The following is a 17678-nucleotide window of genomic DNA, read 5'->3' on the forward strand; positions in this document are numbered from 1 at the left end:
GCAAACAGCTTTCAGGATGAATTTTACCTGAAGAAATAAAGCAAAAATGTTCATTTCGGATGAATAATTTGATCTAAAAGTCACCTGAATTTTACCTTAATTCACTATTTGTTCAGGTCAACTTCATGCCAAATTTTCTGAAAATGATCTGAAATTGATCTTGAGTTTTCCCTATGTGAAATTGACTTCAATTTTTCAGGTGAATTACATATCCAATCTCTTTTCAGGTCAAAATGATCTGCAGATATTTTGTATGTATAAATTTATTTTTTGTCTCGAAAAGCGTGTCGCTTAAAAATAAATACCTACCCAGTAAAACAACGAAAGGCGATAACAGATAAACGAAACACAACGTTCACTAGAATAAAAAAGGCCGATTACACAATGTAGTTCGTTCAATGTTAGCCTTGAAATCGTAGGTGTAAATTACGACAGGTGCACTTTCTTACCCGGATGTTACATGTGTGTGTTGTTATCTTGCCGCATGTTTATAAGGAGTGAGCATACATGTATACGTTTATAGTCAGTAATATCGTGGTGTTATCTTATTCATATCCTGAAAGGCACACTGGAAACAGTTTATCCAAACTACTCAAGTCTTCAGCGCGATAATATACCAGTTATGTCTAAAACACTGTTGTATTTGTTGGATATCAGAATCGATGGACATCGTGCAAAAACGGGATTGAAAGAGGTCATAGATATGATCAACGGATATTTCAAACACTCTCCTCTACATAATGAAGATAAACCAACCATGACAGCGATTCATAAGTTCAAGGTGATGTATATTTTTTTTAAACATATGTTTATGATTGAATAATTAGAAATGAAAAATATTGCCATAACATTAAATTCTTTGTGAATGACATTGTATCCATGTGTCGTAATATTTGTATTCTTTTTTAATGCAGATCACCGGTGAACCCCGCGTTATCATAGGTAAGTTAAATTTGTATCGCTTCGTGGAAAACGGAATTACATGTATTAGGTACGTACGTACCCATTCTCTATACTACTGCGGTTCCAATCACTTACGATCTCTTTACTCCTGGACAATCTCAAAGTAAAATTGGCGGCAACAGAACAGATTAGGTATTTAAGTCCTTTGATGTTGAACGTCGCTCTATCTGAAGTCTTCAAAGGAAATCTTTGTAGGCTGTGATTGGTTCAGATGTTTTCCGCTGAGCTACGTCCAATTTTACTATGAGATAGTCCAAGGGTGTAGAGATCGTAAGTGATCGGAACCCCTGGAGTATCGAAACATCTTTTAATAGTACCCTGCTAGTAAAACCGAATAGGAATATAGTGATAGTATCCGCCTGTTTGTCCGTCCACCTGTCTGTCTGCCTGTCTAACCCACAATGGAAGGGTTGATTTTGAGGTCAAAAGGTCAACTAAAAAGTTCACTGTTGCTATAAATAGGCTAAGGTAGATATGATTGCATGTGGGAACCGACAGAGGACATGGACTGCTTCAACATTACACTCAGAATGCTTGGGTGTAAAACGAGTTTGATAATTTTGTAGAGCCTAATAGTTATAAGCTTACCCCGTCACTTATCACAACTTTGAAAAAAATGCTAATTTCCATAACGCGAGTCGTCTGATGTTTTCCGGCGTCTTCCTAATTAGTAGTAGTTGACTATCACTACGCCACATAACAGAGAACAAAACCTTCATTATTAACAATTAACACAGGGAATCGCGAATTTGTTTGGTGTTGTAACGTCAACTTAGGCCATCATCGATATAGATGTTCTCACATTATCATTGTCCCTTTTAAGTTTAGATAGCATAATATATTAATTATAAGTATCAAATAACGTATATTTTTTGTAAATAATGTCAAAACTAATTTAATATATATATCTATATAGTGTTGGAGACATTGAGAGGCGAAGCTGTGCTAGAGATGGTCACCTCATGGTTATTCACGCTATCTGGCTGTAACTTCACCTGTACACCACTCACAGACTATGAAGTCTTCGCAAAGGACGTGCTGGGAGTAGACGCAGATCTCTGTAAACCGTCGCCAAGGAAACTCAACAGAAAGTACACCTACTGGAATGACTTGACCATCGATTACCACGGTAAGATGATGAGGAGAATGTTTTATTTTTGTTCTATTATTCTATTTTCTACTCTAGAAAATTGAAAAAAAATCACTATTTTCTTCACTAAAATTTGGCTTGATTATTTTTGTCTCTACATCATGTCTGATTCTAGGTTTCAAACTAAATAGAACTTGTGAAGAACTCTACCAAAAACTATTATCAACAACTTTAAGGGTCTGGTGGCCAGTCTATGTGTTTTACAATAATTTGATTACTGTAAATGTGGATATTTTCGCTAATCCTTGTTTCGCTTCGATGTTATTTTCGCGGTATATTCCGTCTTTGCATATTACAGAGTTAGCTCCCTTGCGGGTAGGTATCAATTGTTACGTCTTTATTTTGTGAGCGCAATTCACGTCGTTTTCTCCGAAACGTATGACGTTACGCTCGTAAACACATGACGTCACAATTAATACCTACCCGCAAGAGCAGATAACTCTTTAATATGCAAATTCGGAATAGCGTACACATGTATAACTTTGAGCTTTTGGTAATATAATTAATATATTAACAAAACTTTACGCGAGGTGACAATTTTTGCGGTGAAAAAGCCTTCGGGTACTTAGCGAAAATTTCGTAAATTTCTGCGTTTACATTAAACAAACTTACAGAAAATCGACTAAAATTGTCTGCAAAATGTACCGGAATTGCCGGAATAATATATGATACTTGAGATCATCACAGACACGAAGGAATATGGCTGCTACAATTCTGATTGGTGGTTTTTAGTTCAAAACATCTTCTACAATGTCACTAAATGAAAGAAATAATGTTTTCAATCCGTAGAAACAAATTGTATGTCAAAATGTATAAAATGGCACCAATCGTTTTGACTTTGAATTTTCCGAGTAGAAAAAACCTTGTACGTGTGTGTTTTTTTCCGTCAAAGGTATGACCTGGGAAGATTTTAAACAGCTTTGGGCCAAAGAAGCTAGTACCGTTCTTCGATTGAGATGCGAGTCAGATGCAAGCATCGACCTCTTCAAAATCAAAAACTGTCGAAAAGTAAGTTTTATAAAAGCATTGAAGATTTATAAAAACGCCACTTGTCTTAAATATCACTTAAACCCAAAGGTTAATTATTTAAATTGCTTCTTGCCGCATTGTTATTTTAAAATGTGAATTTCTCATCGGAATTCATCTACATCGAGCAAACAGTCGTACAAGTATGCCGGAACACATAAGAATCCGGATACGGGCCGGGTTTAACAAGTTATACTGCTACACAATTGAGCTGTCTAATATATACCAATAGTATTCTATTATACATCCAATGACAAATTATATACTGCTACACAATTGAGCTGTCTAATATATACCAATAGTATTCTATTATACATCCAATGACAAATTATATACTGCTACAATATTGAGATGTCTTATATATACCACTAGTATAGTATAACAAACCCAATGACAAATTATATACTGCTACAATATTGAGATGTCTTATATATACCAATAGTATAGTATAACAAACCCAATGACAAATTATGTACTGCTACAATATTGAGATGTCTTATATATACCAATAGTATAGTATAACAAACCCAATGACAAATTATATACTGCTACAATATTGAGATGTCTTATATATACCAATAGTATAGTATAACAAACCCAATGACAAATTATATACTGCTACAATATTGAGATGTCTTATATATACCAATAGTATAGTATAACAAACCCAATGACAAATTATATACTGCTACAATATTGAGATGTCTTATATATACCAATAGTATAGTATAACAAACCCAATGACAAATTATATACTGCTACAATATTGAGATGTCTTATATATACCAATAGTATAGTATAACAAACCCAATGACAAATTATATACTGCTACAATATTGAGATGTCTTATATATACCAATAGTATAGTATAACAAACCCAATGACAAATTATATACTGCTACAATATTGAGATGTCTTATATATATACCAATAATATAGTATAACAAACCCAATGACAAATTATATACTGCTACAATATTGAGATGTCTTATATATACCAATAGTATAGTATAACAAACCCAATGACAAATTATATACTGCTACAATATTGAGATGTCTTATATATACCAATAGCCCGAGATACTCTGGCCCTGACACCAGACTTAGACATTATGACAGATAGATGTCTGGTTTAGGGCCAGAGCGCAGTAGTACTCGAAAACCTGGAATAAGCCGACACCGTTTGGTATCGGGCCAGATACTCTCCGATTCAGACTACTTACAAAATATTACCACCGAGAATCGCCATTTACCTTGATCTTTTCAACAAATGAATAATTTATCTACTGATAGCCATCCATTTCATCACGCATGCACGTTCTATTGTGTCAACACAGTAGTTTCTTTTCTGCAACTTTAAATTTCCCTCGTCATCGTCGCCATTTTCTCGTAGTATGCAAATCATCTTTAATATTGACGGATTGCTATATTTGGGTAGATATGATATTCATTTGTTGTATAGACTAAGGTTAGTGGTGCTTCTCGGTGGTCAGTCTGAATCGGAGAGTACCTGGCCCGATACCAAACGGTGTCGGCTTATTCCAGGTTTTCGAGTACTACTGCGCTCTGGCCTTAAACCAGACATCTATCTGTCATATGTCTAAGTCAGGTGTCAGGGCCAGAGTATCTCGGGCTAATATACCAATAGTATACTATTTCAAATCCAATGACTTAAATCCCATGTTATTATTTAGCTGTGTACGCTGATGTTGGTGTCATTTCTGTGTACTAATAACTGTGCTTTTGGTTTCTTTGTGTGCCGAAAGGCTAACAATCAATAAAAAGATCATTCAATAATTACTGAAAAATTCTCTTTCACCGAGAGTAGTGATCCAGATCGAGATCTGTTTGCAATGATTTCAAGACTTTCAAGATTTTAATTATTTCACTCAGACACATGAAAATGTGATAAAAAAGGACAAAATATTATACATAGACATATACATGACAAGATGGTACGCAATCAACATGTACAAGGTATAACAATGCAATATGTTATAATTGCATAGTTGTTTAATTTAAGGTAATATCATTACTTATTAGTTTTATTAACATCGACTTCAAACGTTCATACTTGACAATATTCGCTGAAATTAATCAGTGCAGCATGCATACCTTCAACACGTTCAGCAAAAGTAACAGTATTATCAATGAAACACCTTGCTGTTAGGGACCATGGGGGAGATGTAGATGTTTCTGCTTAATTCATTTAGGGAGTGCGAACATATTCACTGAATAGTTTACTGTTCATAACAACTGCCATAATAAATTTTTAATCTTGTATCCGGCTGTCCAACACGTCATAGCCGTGTACCATTGAAAATATTAGCACATCCTGAATGATAAATTTAACCAATAGCTGAAGGTGTGAAATGTATGTCATTTCTTCTTGGTAATAGTGTCATATATGTATTCCTATCTATGGGAACACCGATGTCGACTTGACAAAAGACCCTTATTACAGTTATGCATTTTCAGTACATCTATTAGATATCAGTATGTAAATAAAATATCCACAATATTTTAGTACATGTACTATGTACAAGAATTTGATCTGACCTTGATCTGTTATCACAAAACTGAAGTAAGATAATCTTCATTCTCCAACTGCACACTTACATGGACACAGCATTAAAGGAGATAGTATGATAAAAGAATTGTCCGACAGCATATCTATATCACAAACCATATTTACAAAACAAATGTTTGGAAATGAGATGCTACAGCGCCAACGAATGGTAATTGTTATCCATTAAAAACAGGAACAGATGAATTGGTTTTGTTCCTGCAATAACAAAAGTTACTTTACACTTTAAATGTCACTGAAAAAATTCTGATTTTACTTCAATATAAATGTATTTAAAATAATAAATTCTATGACACTATGCCGTATCTGGAATGAGGTACTGATTGCGCAGACAACAAAAGAAAAACAAACTATTTTATATGTATTATTGTGTTAATGAGACATATACATATACGATTAAACATCAATTATTGTCCAAATGATGACTATTATTTAAGCTCTGTCGTCGGTGGGTCATCTTTAAGTGACGTCACTTAGTCACTTTAGATTCTCGTTATTAATGGCCTTATTCCGTCATGCCATCACCCTGTGAATAACCGGGTCCTGGTTCTGATTTTAATGTTTTTCTGAGTTGTAAATTTGTGAGTTTGTATTTTAAGTGAAGCTATGGACTACTAGTATGTTTATACCTTTGTTTGTCGTAATAATAGCTCTACAGAGCTAATGTTATTTCATTGTATGTATACGACACTAAATAAAGCTTCTTATATCTTGTATCTTGTATAGTTCCATACTTTTCTAAGAAACATTGTTACGCGCAACAGTTGAGTGTTTTGTTGACAAAAGTCGTCCTTTAATTCTCTCTAAACATGGGCTTGGTGATGGATACGGCGGAATGTGAATTACATAACGTTATATCCTTTCACACATGTACATGTATGTTAGTGTGTTATTAAAGGTAAAGTGACGGTCGAGATAATCACACATGCTTACACACCTACCGTTAACGTGCCCCACGTCACAAGGGGGATAATCATTCTATAGTGACTTAATATGATACATATATGCCATTTTACCATTTACCTTCCAATAATTTTCAGGGGGGGGGGATGAGTATTATTAATGAAATTCTTCAAACAAAAATAAGGATGGCGTCTTTTTAGGACTTTGTTTTTATCATCGTTCATGAAAATTATATAAATTGAATCAATCTGTTAAAATACCGGTATTTTTGAGAAAGTTGGATTTGTTCGGATCTAAATTCTACAAAAGTAATCGGTTTCATTCATCAGTAAAACACACACAAAAAATGATTTCAAACTTTAATTTTAAAAAGTACATTTATGCCATGTTTTTACTACTAGTGTTTTTACTACTAGTATTATCATCGGCCTTGAGTTAAGATTGATATTTATTGACGTGAAATTAACATCAGGATAAGGATCAATTTTAGATAATAATATGGAGGTTTAGAAAGTGAATAGTACAATTACTATGTCTCTGGAAAGACTCGTTGTTTGGTAAATAAAATGAGAGAAAATGTCTGAATAAATGACGATAACATTATGCAGTGATATCAATATCCCTGTGACTACTGAGCGTTATGTATTAAAGTATGACTGCGACATTCTGTTCAATCAGTATACTAACGAAGAGAAACGAAGGTATGCGTAGTAAATCTGACAGATCAGAATGTAGTACGTAAAAGGAAATATGGCATGTAAATTATGAAGAAACGAAACTGTCCGCAAAGCACCATGGGTGAAATGTGTTGTATAATTATTCTATTCTTTATAAAACACTTTACGTTTTAAGAAACAATTTGTATGGAATTTCTTTATTTCTCAAAATCATTTTTGGCAAGTGATAAAATGTGATATACAGTTCATATAGGACGCCTGACATATTGTTTTCATTGTTATGTTTTTGGAAACTAAAATATCAATGAACTAACAAATATCGCGTATAATACACATTAAACGAAATGCAATGTACAGGTATATAAATATACGCATAGATAAACTTTTACAAGATATGATTGAAGAGTATGTAAAATACAATGAATACAATACCCTTGAAACGTATTTAACGCAAAACGTATGCACAATTTTGGAGTATGTGTTGTTGTGTTTGTCTTTTTCACCTACGATACGTAATTCTAAAAATGAGAACATTCACGTGAAAAAGTCTTGTCGTTCACTTTTCAAAGAATATTTGTATAACCCGAGAAGTTGATGATTTACCGTCCCATATATCTAATATTATAACGATATACATAACAATTCTTTCATGGCGTTTTGCAATACACATCCAGGGGCTGTACGGATCGAGATACATTGCTGACGTTATGGCCATTAGCCACGAATAATGGCAGCCCAGCAAACATGCCATCAGTATCATCTGGGTTGTCAACACTGAGGAACACCATCAACTGAAAAAATACTGATGATTTAGTATTTTATATTGGAAAACCTGAGACAAGGCAACGCTTTGTTTTGATGTCTTGCCGTGTTGTGATCCTAACAATATTGATTATTGTGACTACTGATTGTAATGACACTAAGATATTGTTTTATTAACTTATTACTAGCATCAAAGAAATACATAAAATTAAAAAGTATTACATTATACACAAGACTTAACAAGAATTTACTGGGGTAGTATCTCCTTTCTAACTTCAAAATGTTGAGAAGTAGATCTACATTTATATTTACATTATATAGTTCATGGTAAAACAAGTCGTGTAATCGGGGTTTTCCGTTGTATTCAAAGTTGCCCTGTGTATACGACGATACTCACTTTTCCACAATTCTTGAGTTTAAACAGGTCGACGTTAACATCTTGATCTCTCCTTAAACCAAGCACTGTGCTTGCCTCTTTAGCCCAAAGTGTTTTGAATTCCTCCCACTTCATTCCTACCAAAATAAAATTGAATATGAATGGTGATCTCAAAGGATATTTCACATTATATAGTATTCGTCATGTGATATTTACACAATGTGTACTGATGATGCGTCTGGGAGAAGAGTGACTGCCGAGTTGTTCAGTTGTAGACCTCCAACTGTGTGTCTCAATACCAAGTAATTTAATAGATATTCCAACTTTCCTTCTAAACTGAAAATCCCTCATCTCTTTAAATGAATATCAATTGTTAATAGGACATAATTATAACGAAAAATTAACTCAACAAGATTTTTGTTCCAATGGAAATCATTCACTTCAATAACCCTTGTAAACGAATATTTTATTTGTGGAGATTGAATAACAAACTATCAATTTTGCTAAAAAATCATGCTTTCTTGCAGTTTTAGTGCAGAGAATGTCGTCGACAATTTCCCATTTCTTTCTTTTAAATATATATGTCTTGATGTGGGGGAGGGGGGGGGGGATACTAGCTCAAACTGATTACATAAAAGATATTTCAAGTTAAACATTATTTCTAAACCTCATACTGCAATTTTTTTAACTTGCACTGAATCATCCACGATATTCCAGGGGTTACTCCTACTGCGTTATATCCATCCCTGGACTATCTCGTTGCAAAACTGAAGACTCTGTGTGCGACATTGGATGAAGCTTTGAAATCAGGCTTGCGATTGGTCAGTTGTTTTTCTGCCTTAGACTTAGCACAATGGTTTAGGGTGGATATTAGGCAGAGAAAGTAGCATACCCCTTATGTTGAATCCGTTCACATTTAGAATAATTAATGAGACAATTGTTAGTTTCTAATAATATCGTCATGTTTTTTTCTCATTTTCCAAACTTATGTCTACTTTATCTTATCTTAATATTTGTTTTTAAATCAGTAACTATAATATATTAGAAGTGAAAGTTAAAAGTTAAGTTTAAAGTTACATTAAAAGTGAAATTATTAACATACCCTGGTAACTAACAGTCAGCTCGTTCCAGCTAATGTACTTGTTGCTGAGTTTATGTGGAGAGGGTTTACACAGCTCGGGGTCCACTCCTAAAACCGCCTGACCATACACCTCGTACGGTATCAGTGGTGAACAGGTCATACTCGTTATACCGAGGTTTACCAGGTCTGAGGTGATCTTCTCCAACATCGCCTCTCCTCCCGATACCTCGACAACTGTAAGTAAAAAATATAGTATAGAACTTATATAAGAAATTGACGTAGAACTAGATATAATTCAACAAGTTATTAATAATGGCTATATAGGTTTAATCTTAATAATGCATCTAAAGTGTTTAAAGGTAAACTAGGTAAAATTAGGATCCCATGTCATTGTAATTAAACTGTCACTAGATCTCCTGACCTTGTGATTAAACTATCACTAGTTCAAATGGCCTTGCCATTACACTGTCACTAGATTTCGTGACCCTGACATTTAACTGTCACTAGTTTTCGTGGCCTTGTGATTAAACTGTCACTAGTTCCCATGACCCTGCAATTAAACTGTCACTAGTTCCCATTAACCTGCCATTAGCCTGTCACTAGTTCCCATGACCCTGTCATTAGACTGTCACTAGTTCCCATGACCTTGCCATTAGACTGTCGCTAGTTCCCATGACCCTGTCATTAGACTGTCCCTAGTTCCCTTGACCTTGCCATTAGAATTCACAAGTTCCCATGACCATGCCATTAGACTGTCACTAGTTCCCATGACCTTGTCATTAGACTGTCACTAGTTCCCATGACCCTGGCATTAGACTGTCACTAGTTCCCATTACCTTGCCATTAGACTGTCACTAGTTCCCATGACCCTGGCATTAGACTGTCACTAGTTCCCATTACCTTGTCATTAAACTGTCACTAGTTCCCATGACCATGGCATTAGACTGTCACTAGTTCCCATGACCTTGCCAATAGACTGTCACTAGTTCCCATGACCCTGGCATTAGACTGTCACTAGTTCCCATGACCATGCCATTAGAATGTCACTAGTTCCCATGACCTTGCCATTAGAATGTCACTAGTTCCCATGACCTTGCCATTAGACTGTCACTAGTTCCCATGACCTTGCCATTAGACTGTCACTAGTTCCCATGACCTTGCCATTAGACTGTCACTAGTTCCCATGACCTTGCCATTAGACTGTCACTAGTTCCCATGACCCTGCCATTAGACTGTCACTAGTTCCCATGACCCTGGCATTAGACTGTCACTAGTTCCCATGACCTTGTCATTAAACTGTCACTAGTTCCCATGACCCTGCCATTAGACTGTCACTAGTTCCCATGACCTTGCCATTAAACTGTCACTAGTTCCCATGACCTTGCCATTAGACTGTCACTAGTTCCCATGACCTTCCCATTAGACTGTCACTAGTTCCCATGACCTTGCCATTAGACTGTCACTAGTTCCCATGACCCTGCCATTAGACTGTCACTAGTTCCCATATCCCTACCATGGCCTTGTAATTGTATATTACGAGATAATCACCTTTAGAAGAATCGTTTCTGTTTTCCTCTCTAACAAAGATACATATCTGTTCCTAATTTCATTTTTGTGGTATTATATTAAACTACGTGTGTTATGTGCGCGGTATGTTAGCTTACCTGCTACCATTCGGGGCTCACCAGTAACCTGTGGTGAAAAGGAAAGCAGAGTGTCACAGAGATACAGGCAGATTTAAATACAAAATATTGTCTTCTATAAAATGTGACAGTTGGTACTATTACCACGTTGAACATATTGGTGACTGCAATTTAGTTAACTAACTCAATGACCTAATTACTTTAGCTTTTTTAATAAAGTGGTACTATGTACCTTTCTGATATGTTGGCTTTAAAAGCCGTCTTGCTCAGTCATGGAAATGATAGCACAAACTGAAAAGTCTCAAATAAGTTTTGCAATGATTTTATCAATCAGATATCGTGAAGTAAAACAAAATGTTTTAAGATAGTTTCCTCTAATTTTCGTCATTAAATGTGCCGGAACTGGAGCACAAGTTCATCATTAATTAAATTTTCCAATCAAATCAAATAATTCTGGTGGAATCAGATCACACGTACTGGTATTTGGGTATACTAGTATTGCATATTGTGATTATTTCACTTTAGTTACTTGCTTTTTAATATAAAAATAAAAAAAAACCATTCTTATAAGCACGCGCTTTTTGTCACTTTAAAAGAGTGAATTTTAAACAATACCGAACGATTCTCATTATGTAACCTCAATATCAATGAATTATTGTGAGTTTATCATAATAACCAAACACTTTCTCGAATTCTTCCATTTTAAAGTTCAGTGTATTTTTCCAAACGTTCCATTGTTCTATGTTGTATTTCTTTATTCCAAATGGCAAAGGATACATGGTTGATGAAATAGAATATCATATCCATAGCTACATTTTTGTAAAGTCTTAAACATACCATTTAACTAGTTATGGTGGTATTTGTTACAAGCTTACCTTAAATTTATAAATCGTCTTACATATTGGTTTTCCATCTTTCTGGTCTCCTACTTTTTGTGAGAAAATTAAATTCACTGAATTTAAAATCTGCTTCAATGACTTCCCTTTGCATTTGGTCAAACACGCTTCATCGATTTTAACATCATAAAAGTAAGACAGTGGCTTTGACATCTTAGTATTTTTAACGCCTTACGTTTGATAGTACAGTCTCGTCCTACGCTAGCTCCGGAATTTAAACTAGGTCTGTGGCAGCTCTGGTGAATTGTGTTATATATACACACCCACCCGTTACATGACACCACCTGTAAAGGAACCGATACACAACTACAAGTCCCCCCTTAAAGACTGTTACGTTTGTTAACAAATTCTGGTTCAATTTGATTTATCTGGTTTGGTTTTGACGGTTTTGCCATTAAGTACCGAAAGATTCTGGTACTCATATAGTAGTCAGGTTCAATTTGATTTGTCTGGTTTGGTTTTGACGGTTTTATCCACCAGCTTTTGCCATTAAGAACCGAAAGATACCGGTACTCATGTAGTAGTCAGGTTCAATTTGATTTGTCTGGTTTGGTTTTGACGGTTTTATCCACCAGCTTTTGCCATGAAGTACCGAAAGATTCTGGTACTCGTGTAGTATTCAGGTTCAATTTCATTTGTCTTGTTTAGTTTTGACGGTTTTATCCACCAGCTTTTGCCATTAAGAACCGAAAGATACCGGTACTCATGTAGTAGTCAGGTTCAATTTGATATTTGTCTGGTTTGGTTTTGACGATTTTATCCACCAGCTTTTGCCATGAAGTACCGAAAGATTCTGGTACTCGTTGTTAGTATTCAGGTTCAATTTCATTTGTCTTGTTTGACGTTCCCCCCCCCCCCCCCCCCCCCCTATCAAGTTTTGGCCATTAAGTATCGTTCACTAAACTATAGTGTTGTAACGTCATGCTCTTTTCATCATACTCATTTCATGAGCATGTTGTGTGCTTTTCAAATGCAACAGCATCTAAAACCGGCCCCAAGTAAACGTCAGTTTTGTCCAATGGTTTTCTATAAAAAAAAGTTTTATAAAGCAATGATCCGTCTTCTACGCTCATGTACTAAATATTGTAATTATAAAATAACCAATAGGATTGATGCTGATGAGTGTCGTCCTTTGGTAACTTGGTTGTGAGAAGTTATATAATTATTTCTTACGTGAACCTTTCCTGATCCTGGTTGCTTTGTGTTTATTTATTTGATATCAAAAACACCTGTTATTTTTACCTGCCAATACAATTATCAATTACAATGCAATTAAATGTACTGTATTAGTTATGTAGTCATCCATTCACCCTTCACCTCAGGAATATCTAAAAATATTAGTTTGGTTGTTGAAAAGTTCTTAACAAATGATACAATCCTATCAATTTGAAAATGAATAAATTCCTCGCACTCCTTGTCGCTGTTTTGAGCGAGATCTATAAATTTGCCCTTCTTGCTGGTTAAGTCACACGTACCTATCCATATGTATAATGTGATATTCCCATACTTTCTTTGTTTACCAGCAAGATTTGACTTTAGCCAATTAAAAGTTTGATTGAAATTTGCTCCAGGCCAACAATTTATTTCTAGTTCAAACCCTAAACATTTGATTAAATCCAAATTCCTTAATAAAGAAAAACCTTTACTACTAGTTACAAGTATAGGTCTACTAGATAAACTTTGTGGGAATTCAATTGGTTTATCTAAATACTTCTCCAACTTACTCAAACTCATTAGAATTATCTGAGGTCCAGAATGACAAAAGTGGATACAAAATATATTTTGCCCCTGTTGATAACACTAGTTATAGATATCAATGACAACTATCAACAGTAAACAACAATTACAAAATTAACATACAAGAATTACCAAGAGTAGGCAGCCAGGTGCAAATCAATGAATAAATATGACAATATGATGAAACACAGTTGAAAACAGGATCAATGCAGATATACATACATGCTTACCTTACTCTATGATGTGCATTTGGGAATCGGGGTATAGTGCAAGGGAGGTAACCTATCATGATGATGAGTCAATGATGATGATGGTGATGGTGATGGTGCTCAGTGACAGTGATCAAATCCTTCCAGCCCTGGCAAGAAAACTAGAACAATGAATACATGAAATATCACTCACAAACCCACACAAGCATCCTGACAGTTATGCAACTTATGGTCATAATAATCATACAAAGTACATGATAAGCTGAGAAACACGAGGATAATTTAAGTTAACTTGCAAAATAGAATGTGAAATGGAAATTAGGCTACTGAAGTCAATTTTGAGATCTTCTTCTTCTTCTTTGGTTTGTCACCAGCCGTCAATAGTGACGATTTTAGGTGAGTGATTGGCTCAGTGGCGTGGGGGAAGGGGTTATATACAGTGCTTTTTTTTTTTTTTTTTTTTTTTTTTTCTGGTGCTGGAATAGATAAAAGTAGATACAATGTAGGTTAAAATCATGATAAAAAATGAGGTGTTTATTTGTGAGTGGGGGCTTCAAGGGCTACGTTGTTTATGTTTGCCTTGAAGCCCTCCAGTGTAGTGTTTTGTACTGTTGCCACAGGGAGGAGATTCCAGTATGTGATGGTGTGGGAAAAAGGAGTACTTAAATGTATCCTTTGTGGCGGCGATGTGTCTGTATGCATAGGGATGTGTGTGTCTAGTGCGGGTGTCTACAGGTGTTAGGTATTGTTCTGGGTTGATGGCAACGAGATGGTGTGTGATTTTATATAGGAGGGATGAGTCGTGATTGTAGACGGCGTGTTTGTAGTGTTGGCCATTGGAGTGTGTATAACATGTCTGAGACTGAAGAAGTGTTATGATACCTGTTTTGTACATATCTTGCTGCTCTGCGTTGAGTTTTTTCTATTTGTTGTATTTGGCCAGTATTGTGTGGGTCCCAGATAGAGGAGCAGTACTCAAGTTTGGGTCTAACAAGTGCTTTATATGCGTGTTCTTTAATGTGATCAACAACAGTTACAAAAAATTAGTGTGTGAATGTGTCAAAATTTATAATTAATTCTAATGACTATATCAATTTAAAGTTATATATGATTTACGAATAATTATTGATACATAATAGCAACATAGAAATCAAATTATTAATCACAATAAAGTATTTGAATGCCTATAACTTCACACGTTAGCAATGCCAACAACAGTCACTCGCGAATCATCAATTATCAAATGCACATATGCGCAAGCACACGTGGCGATATCAAAGTCATCCTGTCACAAGTACAGTCTGTCTTCAACCAAACTTGGTACGATACACGTAATACAACCAAACTAACGAACAGCCGTATATCTTGGCGTCGAAACAGGACGATACGTAAACACACACTGACACAAAGGTCACTTCCGGGTCACATATCCTCCCAAACGGATCGCGGATCGACCGCCATGGCGGGCACCTGCTCCGGTTTGTCGGCGCAGCCCTGGTCTTCCTCAAAATACCAAACCACGTTGGGCGCCAATTTGTAGCATGGGTTCCCTAAAATAATAAGGGACGCTGTCTTTTGGTACAAATGTTTATTAATTGGTACGAAGACCTGCAAAGCAGATAAAGTATAAAAGTATAAGTTCTCTCACACGTCATTCACACGATGATATAAATGGACATATTATATTTACATGATGAATACGTTTAATGAACACTTTCATACAGATACTTACCAGGGCTTCTTGGCTCTTTGTGAAGATGGTGATAGCTGGGTTGAGCTCGACAGGGACGTCCGTTCCTGTCGAGAGGTGAAGTGAGAGTGCGGTGGGGAGGAGAGGCCGGTGATAGAGTGTGGACAAGTGGTCCGTGCGGCACGTGCACTTTACATACATTTAAATGACGAATGGCGCGATGATTTAAAATGATGTAAACAACACCTGGCTACATGTATATATTAAGAACAATAATAAATCATGTCCAGGAAAGCTCACAGCTCAAAATTTCTAACCCGCCTACCTTTAGCGGTTGTAAAAACACATTTCTAGTACATCGTCATAAAAACGGTTACTAACTTTAAGACTAACTTTAAGGGAGGGATTCTTACAGAATCCGACGTAAAGCCTATATATGATCCTAAAATTCCAGAAATTAAAAAAAAAAGTCCCAAAATAGGACATGTACATCATGGTACCTTGACCCACTCCACAAGTTTAAAGCATGTGTTCCAGGTCACGTGAAATGTAAACAGGTAGTTCTAAATATAAACACAACCAGTTGAGCATAACTGCATGTACTATATATGTACTGACCACTGAGAAAAATAGCAAATTCGAAATTCAATTACATTTGTATATCTAAGAGAAAAACAACGTTTAATGCTAAGTTCACGAATCTACAAATAAAATTAGTCTCGTGTAAACCAGTTTCCTTATATTAATCAATTCTTACATGTCACGTGACCAAATTCTTATCTAAAATTAACACTGACTTTTTTCAAACTTTTAGGTCAAAGCTACAGGCTGATGAAGACACATTATATACAAGATCCGCATTGGCTGACAGAATTATTCAAAAGGTGGTTACCATCTTGTAACATCGAAGACGGGAGGAGGTGTTCGAACTATTGATTACAACAAGGATGACCCCCAGAGTGTCACAACGTTAACAAACCTGGGGAAGAAGCTTTTTTTTCCAGGTGCAATAAGTAGTCTGGACAATTTAGCAGAGTTCAATGTTACACTGGCTAATTACGAAGGTGATCCTATAAAAGAATTCCAAGACCTTGATAGTAAACTATGCAGTTTTCAGGAATATTTGAAAGCACACATTTTATACTCTTCAAAATACAATGTTTATTTGGTGACCAGAGTTAAGGTACCATCCGAAAACTCTTCTGTTGTCTCGCCGGAAACCGCCAAGGATCTGAATCCCATCGAATATGGTTCTGAAGTATTCCAAATAAAAGTCTTCTCTGTACAGCAGCAACACTATGAGCAACTGCTTCAAGGACTGTTTTATGATGTCTGGACTGCCAGATGTAATGGAGTCTGAATATAACCCCATCGACGATGGTTTCAAGGTGTCGTCCATTGCAATAAATGGTAAAAGATATCTAACAAAGACCATTGACGGACAATACCAGTTTTCCGAGAGTCGTCAAGCTGTCTCAAATGACACAGTAATAATACATGGGCCTAGTGAAATATGTGTTAATTAGACGCAAATACAGTATACATGATCAGACATCAGTTATTGTTCAAATGATCTGTGTCGTTTATACTCTGTCGGCGGTGGAGTAAAAAATGAATACTCTCAGATGGACAAAAATATAAGTTATGTTACTTAAACATAGTCATAGCTGATTGAATGGGTATATACGTATAGCATAAAACAATAGAAATCATGTAGAAGGTTGATACGAAAAAGCGTTTGTTACCCATTCGTTCGTCCGTCCACACATTTTCTGCAATAACTCCAACAACTGTTGTCGGATTTTCGTCAAACTTTGTGGGATGCAGCATTATGTGAACCTTCTCGGGGATGTGAATATATTCGAACAACACATGTATATTTGATAGTTGTGTGTCAGTTTAATTGCAAAATAATGGAATTCCGTACAAAAAGCTACAATTTTGTTTGTTTTTGTTTTACATAATTTTTGATATAACA

The 17678-nt window shown here is 35.6% G+C and overlaps 2 protein-coding genes across 2 annotated transcripts; one reads left to right on the plus strand and one right to left on the minus strand.

Annotated features, from left to right (window-relative positions):
• Positions 1–482: 482 nt before the first annotated feature.
• LOC138318434 (uncharacterized) lies at positions 483–3253 on the plus strand. Its single transcript, XM_069260778.1, has 4 exons — positions 483–781; positions 915–942; positions 1880–2092; positions 3006–3253. Exons 1-4 carry the CDS (start codon positions 623–625, stop codon positions 3236–3238), a joined length of 633 nt encoding a protein of 210 aa, XP_069116879.1. The 5' UTR covers positions 483–622; the 3' UTR covers positions 3239–3253.
• A 4314-nt stretch (positions 3254–7567) lies between these two features.
• Positions 7568–12252, minus strand: LOC138318435 (uncharacterized). The gene is made up of 5 exons (XM_069260779.1): positions 12044–12252; positions 11190–11217; positions 9547–9759; positions 8466–8581; positions 7568–8097 (listed from the first exon to the last, which is right to left on the minus strand). Exons 1-5 carry the CDS (start codon positions 12215–12217, stop codon positions 7954–7956), a joined length of 675 nt encoding a protein of 224 aa, XP_069116880.1. The 5' UTR covers positions 12218–12252; the 3' UTR covers positions 7568–7953.
• Positions 12253–17678: the final 5426 nt, after the last annotated feature.

Source organism: Argopecten irradians, chromosome 3 (assembly GCF_041381155.1).
Source record: "Argopecten irradians isolate NY chromosome 3, Ai_NY, whole genome shotgun sequence".
NCBI classification, from domain to species: domain Eukaryota; kingdom Metazoa; phylum Mollusca; class Bivalvia; order Pectinida; family Pectinidae; genus Argopecten; species Argopecten irradians.

Bases quoted from the DNA above. Each gene is read 5' to 3' on its own strand.
- LOC138318434 (XM_069260778.1), top strand. From the start codon at position 623: ATGTCTAAAACACTGTTGTATTTGTTGGATATCAGAATCGATGGACAT. The intron at 943-1,879 runs GTAAGTTAAATT...ATATCTATATAG, and splicing joins TGAACCCCGCGTTATCATAG to TGTTGGAGACATTGAGAGGC. The intron at 2,093-3,005 runs GTAAGATGATGA...TTTCCGTCAAAG, and splicing joins CTTGACCATCGATTACCACG to GTATGACCTGGGAAGATTTT.
- LOC138318435 (XM_069260779.1), bottom strand. From the start codon at position 12,217: ATGTCAAAGCCACTGTCTTACTTTTATGATGTTAAAATCGATGAAGCG. The intron at 9,760-11,189 runs GTAAGCTAACAT...TTTTACTTACAG, and splicing joins TGAGCCCCGAATGGTAGCAG to TTGTCGAGGTATCGGGAGGA. The intron at 8,098-8,465 runs GTGAGTATCGTC...GTATTTTTTCAG, and splicing joins AACTCAAGAATTGTGGAAAA to TTGATGGTGTTCCTCAGTGT.